At 41.7% G+C, this 8,554-nt stretch overlaps 1 protein-coding gene across 1 annotated transcript; it reads left to right on the forward strand.

Annotated features, from left to right (window-relative positions):
* The first annotated feature begins 220 nt into the window (after window positions 1-220).
* Window positions 221-8,480, forward strand: selenon (selenoprotein N). The gene is made up of 12 exons (XM_080871780.1): window positions 221-637; window positions 1,328-1,445; window positions 3,010-3,140; window positions 3,463-3,675; window positions 3,774-3,898; window positions 5,205-5,342; window positions 5,444-5,525; window positions 5,829-6,017; window positions 6,095-6,200; window positions 6,531-6,643; window positions 6,767-6,868; window positions 7,282-8,480. Exons 1-12 carry the CDS (start codon window positions 449-451, stop codon window positions 7,447-7,449), a joined length of 1,674 nt encoding a protein of 557 aa, XP_080727906.1. The 5' UTR covers window positions 221-448; the 3' UTR covers window positions 7,450-8,480.
* Window positions 8,481-8,554: the final 74 nt, after the last annotated feature.

Below are 8,554 nucleotides of genomic sequence, written 5' to 3' on the forward strand. Positions count from 1 at the left end.
ATAAATCGTAGCGCTTAGCTTAGTTTAATTGAGTTTTTCTTTTTTGCCAGTAACCAACAACAACTTTGGCATTTTGCTAAAAAAAAATATTTGAATTCAAAACAAGTTGATCATAATATCATCAAAGAATTGCTACATTACGACACTCTCGCGCTTTTATTTTGAACGCCAAAACACTATACATCCGCTTTACCGTGCCAATTACATGCTAGCTTGACACCTTAACTGCATCCATATGGCTCGAGATTGGATGTGGGAAATAAGAAATCTGTGCTGCTAGCTAACGTTGCACAGCTGTTGCCAGCGGGGGTAACGGCCAGAGAAGAAGCGAGATCCTCTCCTGCGGGACAGAAAAAGTCCCGCTAGACTCGTCGCACTTTTTAAAAGAGCAAGTTTACACTGAAAGACGAACATGCCTTCGACTAAATAGCTGTGGTGGAGGTCGAGGATGGCCGCAGACGTAGATAAAAGAATCCCGGAGGAAGAGAAAAAGATTGCGCCGCAGAATGGGAAGCAGAGCCCGGGCTCGAGATCCTGGATCTACAGGGGAATGTGGACTTGGGTGGTCGTCTGTGCTGTTCCTCTGTTCGCTTTTGGGATAAAGTACTACCAAGATGCCCAGCTCCTCAAACGTCATGTAAGACCCAAATCTGTAATTATGTTATATCACAGTTTAACAGTGATCTCGACTTGGTGGGTCTAGCTGTGTTAATAGAAACTTTGCAGTGACCTTCTCGTCCTTTTGAGGACCCATGATTACATTAAAATCAGCGCAGGGACATTCTGCTGTTATCTTGCAGTAGTTTTCTCTGTAACCGATGTGTTTCGATTATTTATTTAGCGGACACGCAGTCACCATAAAGCTCCACATCTGCAGTTTTTCCACCCCCGTAGTATTTTATTATAGGGGGGTGGGTCTTTGTCACAGCTGCTAAAACTCACCCCCTTGTCCAAATCCAGACTTGTTTGGTTACTGAGGGTCTCCAAGTTGTTCTTGCACCTCCCTCCCCCTCTTCCCTCCATTGTAAGGTCGCTGGTAGGCACGCGTCTGCTTCAGAAAGGGTGGTTTGACTGAAATGCATGCTAGGAATCTGCCTCCTCAGGGATGATCTTTATCCAGGCAGGATGCTCAGTCATTTGGGATAATGTAGCACATTACTTTAAATGTGTCACACATCTGAGCGAATGTTTTTGTAGTTGTAATAATTTAAAATATTTGCATTTCATGTGATGGGGTCTTAATGTCCTAATATTTTTTATGCTGCATTAAAAAAAAGCATATGAATTGACCGTGAAGATCAGTCTAATGCATGTGTCCCTCCAATAGGAAGAGAGTGTTCGGACACTGGGTGCCGAGGGGCTTTTTCTCTTCTCCTCTTTAGACACGGACCACGACTTCTATCTCAGTCTGGAGGAGTTTAAACCTATTGCAGAGAAGCTCACAGGTGCATCATGTTACCTTTCTTTGTGCTTGTCACTTTTGTCCAATCATTTTCCTTCAGTCTCCTTTGTTACCTATCCTTGTGGTCACAAGCTTACATATACTCATGAGGCATGAATTTCAAAGTAGGGCTGCCAGAAACGATTATTTTGATAGTAGACTAGTCACCGATTATTTTTGCGATTAGTCGACTAATTAGATCATGCATCCATTGGACGTAAAACGTACAGTTCATTGCACCAGCATGCATCTGCTCTTATATAACTATCATTAGCTTACAGCTTTAAGTGTGTAAGGTATGTGCTAACTAAAAATAAAGACAAGATGATAGTTTATTACATTTTAATGAAATTTGCAGATTGTTTCGGTGAAGTTTAATAAACTCCTTGCTATCTAAAATATAACAGGACACTGGAGTATATTCTCGAGCATCTCACACTTCTGATAATCAGTTGTCTGCTTGACATTTATTCAGCTGTGTAAAAACTATAACTTTAATCTCAGCCAAACCGATTTACTCAGGAACAAATAAAATACTAAAAAAAAGCCAAACAATAACATTTGTAAGTTATCTAAGTGAATTATATATGTTTAACCTGAGTAGCGAAAGACAGCAGTGGGTTTGAAAACGATTTGCCGGGAGTCCGGTGTTCTCACGGCTCTAGTTAGCCTAGCCCCCGGCTAGCTATCGAGCTAGTGGGTAACAGACGTCTCCGAAAACGTCGGAGCGCTTTTGAAAATATGTGGTGTCCTGATAAACTAAGCAGATATTTGAGGTTTACACAGTTACATTCTCGCCTGAAAATATGTTAAACATTTATTTTGTGACCCAGAAAGAATAATAAGAGTAATATTAAAACTAGCTGCCACCACTGTTGGAAACTGAGCTGGGCTGCGCTATGAATTCTGGGACACAGCTTCTTCTTCTTCGGGGTTTAACGGCAGCTGGCATCCTTGTACATGCAGTGCTGCCATCTTCTGTTTCAGTCCGTTATTACACTCTTAAATCCTACTACTTATTCCTGCGGCTTTTGTGATCTTACAAAGCTTCAAACGACGCGTCGACTATTAAATCAGTCGTCGACGGTTTTGATAGTCAACGTAATCGTGACTATTCGACTAATCGTGGCAGCCCTATTTCAAAGTAATCAGATTTTACTGATTCGTTTGAATAGTTCTTTTTTTCAGGGTGGAATGATTGTGCAGCATACATCTTTAAGAGAAACTACCAGCTGTAGTCAATTATGATCACTAAGGAGAAGTTAATTGGACTTGGCCTTCAAGGTTAAAGACATTACAGAACCTTCGGCACCACTTAGCTATAAAGCATGTCTACTTGTTCCATCCTTGAAAAAGAACAGTTCAAAGAAAAAATTAAATGCCCCAAATCATCATGACATTCACGTACATAATAATAATAATAATGGATTGGATTTATATAGCGCTTTTCAATGCACCCAAAGCGCTTTACAATACCACTATTCATTCACTCTCACATTCATACATGAGTGTATGTAAACTTGTGACCACAAATGTATAGCCTCACACTGACTCTGGTTTACTTACAGGGATTACAAACCCAGCGGATTTTGAGGAGGAAGCGATCCATGATCCCAACGGGGAGACTTTAACCTTGGAAGCCAAAATGCAGCCTCTCCTGCTTGACTCCATGACAAAAAGCAAAGATGGTTTCCTTGGAGTAAGACAATACCAAACTCTGCGTGCTTCCTTTATGCTGCTGGTTTATTGTTCTCTTTCTCATCGCTGCTCTACAGCGTCTGCAGAGGACTGCTTTAATCAAAATCACAGCACAGAAAATCCCAGAAGGGGCTAAATTATAGCATGTTGATGCAGTTATTGTTGATAAATGTGCTTGTACATTGTCTGACTGTCTTACTCAGCTCTTTGTGAATGCAGCTCATTCAAAAGGTGCAAGCAGCCTTGAATTGAATCCAGAATGAAACTGCTGAGAATTTGTAATGCTTGTGCTTTCCAAAATTACCTTCCTCCATCTCTTTCAGGTTTCTCACAGCTCTCTGAGCGGGCTGCGGTCTTGGAAGAGCCCAGCAGTGCCTTCTTCGTCCTTCTCTGCAAGCCAGTTTAGGGTGTTCTTGCCCCCGAAGAACAAGATAGAAGTCGGTGACACGTGGTGGGTGATCCCCAGCGAGCTCAACATTTTCACTGGATACCTGCCCAATAACCGTTATCACCCTCCCACACCGAGGGGCAGAGAGGTAGCCTAAAAATCCATCTCTGTTTGGCCTATGGTTAGATTGTAACATGCGATTATTGCACTGTATAGTGGCTGATGGTTCTTTGGCTCTTGGTGCAGGTACTCATCCACTCCTTGTTGAGCATGTTCCACCCTCGGCCCTTCATCAAAACCCGCTTTGCTCCACAGGGTGCAGTCGCCTGCATCCGAGCCAGCAACGACTTCTATTATGACATTATCTTCAGGTGAGGAGGGAGTAAGGAGGATGGCGGTGTTTTTTAATACGTTTGAACTATTAAACTGCAAAATATGTGTATTATGCATTAGTGCTGATTGATGTCTAAAGCACACAGTGAATTTTAAATTTATTACGAGTCACTGTGTTCACTTTATTATTCTGTCAAAGGTTTTACAGGAATTCTGTGTGGATGAATTCCACTTTTAGTTCGTAAGGAAGCAAAAGATGGAATTATTTGTTTTTATGCTCATTCATGACTTTTTAGTTTCCAGCTTTAGTTCCATATGACAGCCACAAACCATAGACAGAGTGAGCCCGGTTCTGCCCCCCCCCCCCCCCCCCCCCCCCCCCTGCTATCGCCAAGTTCTTGTCACAGGGAGTGGGCTGATTGTTGGGGTTTTCTCTTTATTATTATATAAAGCGCCTTGAGGTGACTTTTGTGGTGATTTGGTGCTATATAAATACAATTGAATTGAAAAAGCACTCTAATTGTAAATATTTAAAGCAGAAGTTTCAAACTCGCTCAAAGGCATGTTGGAAAATGAGAAAAGCACGTATGTTGATGTGCTTTAAATAAATATGTAGACTGCCCTACGATCAACTCACAAGAACCCGTTTCACAAGCCTGAATGTGACAACTAGTGGCAGCTTTTAGAAGACAAAATTCAATCAGATAAAACACAATAATGAAGATTTACTACTTGTGATCTTGCATGTATTTCTACAAATCTCACGGAGCCTGTTTCAGGGGCCTGAAAGCAACAACTCAGTACTCATGTGGGAGATTTCAATTAAAAGAAAAACAGTTAGTAGTTATAGTAGTTAAAATTCTTTGACAGTAGCCTTTATCTCATTGCAGATGGTTGTACAGACCATTCCTTACACTTGGTAAATAAAAAATCAGTCTCCCGCCTCTCGCAAAATTGTCTGCCTCCAGCATCAACTGGCCTTTTCTGTTACTCTGAGCTTAGTAGCTTGCAGGTGCAGTGGAAGGGCACCCTTTTTTTAACTTGCTGTGTGCGTGAGATGCATGTTGCTATGGGGACCATTCCCAGAAATGGGCTGGCCAAAATGTCCTGAAAACCCAAAGTGATATGTGGGTAGGATTCAGTTAATTCTTGAGTTTGACACCTGTGGTTTGAAGTCTTTGTGATGCTGCTGTAGTAAAATAAAGCCTCTGACAGCTTTGTGAAGGTCGAAAATCAAAACACCGTGCAAATGTTATGACCCGACTCCCTGGTTAGTTCTTGTAGGGATTTCTGACAGAGACTTACGTGCTCTCAATTTTTACTCCTTCTGTTCACCCCCTGCAGGATTCATGCAGAATTCCAGCTCAATGATATTCCAGATTTTCCCTTCTGGTTCACACCAGGCCAGTTCACTGGCAATATTGTCCTTTCTAAAGACGCCTCTCACGTCCGCCTCTTCCACCTTTATGTCCCCAATAACAGGTAAATCCCTCTCATACACACACAAACTGTCACACGTGTTCATATACTCCCCTATCGATGGATCGTTGTGAAGTTTGGGTGCCACCTGTGCTGTGTTACAGGTCTCTGAATGTAGACATGGAGTGGCTCTACGGAGCCAGTGAGAGCAGCAATATGGAGGTGGACATTGGTTACCTGCCACAGGTATGGCTGTTTATCTCAACACTAACTGTTCTCATCACTGTGTAGCTAGATCAGTATTGTTTTTGGCTGACTGTCCTAACTTAGTCTTTAAGTTAAGTCACATCTATTTGATTTCCAGTCAATCAAACAGTATTAATGTCACGGTAACTGCCTGTTTTGACTTTAATTTAAAATACATATGGATTAAATACTTATGAACGTGTGGAATTTCACAGAATGTAAAAGATGATCCTCAGAAAAGACACACAAGAGTGTCTGATGTAAAGCGTGTGTACTATGTCTAACGAGAACTTGCGTTTGCAGTTAGAGCTCCAGTCGGCGGGCCCGTCCACTCCCTCCGTCATCACTGACGAGCAGGGTAATATCATTGATCGGCGTGACAGCAGCAATGAGCCCATCCAGTTTGTCTTTGAGGAAATCCACTGGACCTCTGAGATCAGTCAGGAGGAAGCTGCTCGCCGCGTGGAGGTCACCTTCTATCCCTTTAAGAAGGTAATTCTCTATGTTCGAATAAGTTGGTGATTGTGTTATTGCACACAGTGTCGGTGTAACACTGTGCTCCTTCCCAGGTGTCCTACCTGCCTTTTTCAGAGGCTTTCGATCGAGCCCAAGCAGAGAAAAAGCTGGTGCACTCTATTCTGCTGTGGGGAGCTTTAGATGACCAGTCATGCTGAGGTGAGATAATGTCATGCTTCAAAAGTGCATCACAGTCATTAAATTTAAGCTGCTAGCTTTCTAAAGGCATACCATTACCAATTAAATATTACTGTAAAGTGCACTTAAGCCCATTTTCTGAAATGGCAGGTAAATACAGGTGTTACTAATGATGTACTAATTATGTTAATTAAGGATCTGTGACAGTTACTCATGTCATTATTAATACCTGTGCTGGTTAATTATAATTCATTCAGTCTGCCAACTTTGACGACCATTACACCTATTTGGAGTTCTACCTTGTTCCTAATATGTTCACCGTATCTTTGTCTCCTCCCCACGCTTTTATAGGTTCGGGGCGAACTCTCCGGGAGACAGTCCTGGAAAGTTCGCCCGTCCTCGCCCTCCTCAACCAGAGCTTTATAAGCAGCTGGTCTCTGGTCAAAGAGCTGGAGAACCTGCAAGTAAGCAGCTACAGTGATGAAAAATCCAGAAAGTTGTGCAATTACTGAAAAATGTGCTTATCTTCTTACTTTAAGTACAGCTGTGTTTCCACTTAATAAATATCCTGCTTCCTGTTTTCCCAGGCTGATGAGCAAAACCCTGCGTTGAGTGAAAAGGCTCGCTTACACCTTGAAAAGTACAGTTTTCCTGTGGAGATGATGGTGGCTCTGCCCAATGGAACCATTGTAAATATTATTTTTCATAGAATTAAATCATAGGCAAAAGCACACTATTGGGAATATTAGGATAATAAATGTTGGCTATCTGCATTCTCCATGTTGCATTAGCAGTGAAACGACACACTCAACTGTAAGGCTGATGGCAATGAAATAATAAAAATGAAATACGGTAACATTAGCTTAAGTGGATGCATCATATCCCTGTAAGTGCCCACACACTAGCCAAGCATAATAAAACTGGCAGAGATATGGAAGACTCTGCCAAAAATGTACTACATAGAAAGTTATTTACAGTTTTATTAGCAGCTATTGCAGAAAGTCTTACTTTGAAAATGCCATATTAACCCTGACTGACCAAGTATAGATGCGAAGAAGAAAGAAGCCTCTAAAGCCTTTTATCCTCTTTTATGTGGTTTCAGGTTCATCACATCAATGCCAACTTCTTCTTAGATCAAACTGCCATGAAACCCGAGGAGGAAGAAGCAACTTTCAGCTTCTCTGGCGGCTTCGAAGATCCCTCCACATCCACTTATATCAGCTTTCTGAAAGAGGGCTTGGAGAAAGCCAAGGAGTACCTGGCACAGTAATGTGTTTGAGCTTAACCAGACTGGGCAAATGATCCAAGATTAGGAAAACCTACTAAGCATCTGGTGGCGTTCCTCTTCTGTGTGTGTTGGCAGCTGGAAACATTTTTGCCTTCTGTACTCTTTGCTACTATTTATTTGGACGACTCTCTCGGTTAAAAAAAAAAAAAAAAGTTTTATATAGTATTTGTATTGTGACAAGTAGAAATCCAAAGGCCTTCCACGCTGAGCAGGAACAAATACAGTATGTCACACATTTAGACTTGCTCTTTATCCTTGTAGCTGCTGAATAACTTAGCTATAAGATATAGATGGAGGCCTACCAAGTCCCAGATTAGTGTCAGTACCATTCTTTAGTGCGTTACATCCAGTATTGTGTTCAGTATTTCTTCTTTTATGTGGTGGTGTTGCATGTGCAGTATTTATTGACTAACTGAGCTTCTCTGCTGAGTGTACCCAGAGACGGAGCTGCTGTTGTTGTTTCCTCCAGCTGTGTTTCTGCAGTTAGTGAAGGCTTTGCCTGAAAGCTCTCCCCGAGCTGGGTAACGCCTGATGTTCTTGTTGAGGCTGCTGGAGGGAAACACCCTTCTCTGACTCGGGACAAAGGCATGAAGAGGAACTTAGAAACTGGACTGGAGAACGTAAAATGAATGAATCAGACGTTTTCCCATATAGCTTGTGTTTAAAACCAAATGTTACAATCTATTCACAGAACGATATGACCACACCAAAGAACTTCTCTTTTACTGTGTAAGCAGATGAATTTGTTAGGCTGCTTTCCTATTATGGCTCATATCTGTGTAAATCAGGGTGAAAAACAGTTGGATTGTTTCTTTAGTGAGGAGCAAATAATTTCTCTGTCTCTCTTCCCATCGTATAAACAGAACAGTTGGCATCTTCAAGTCCTAATTTCAGAACAGAAGAGCCCAATGATCTCACACACACACACACCCATGTGAAATATCTTGCTGCTTGGAGCCTTTAGAGAGAAAACTCCCCCAATATTCTTCTGTAACTAGCAGTGCCGTTTGATTTTCACTTGTATAACAAAAACATTTTTTTTAAACAAAAAGAATTGTTTTCTTTATAACACACACACACACACACA

The sequence above is a fragment of the Rhamphochromis sp. 'chilingali' genome, assembly GCF_963969265.1.
Source record: "Rhamphochromis sp. 'chilingali' genome assembly, chromosome: 21".
Classification (NCBI taxonomy): domain Eukaryota; kingdom Metazoa; phylum Chordata; class Actinopteri; order Cichliformes; family Cichlidae; genus Rhamphochromis; species Rhamphochromis sp. 'chilingali'.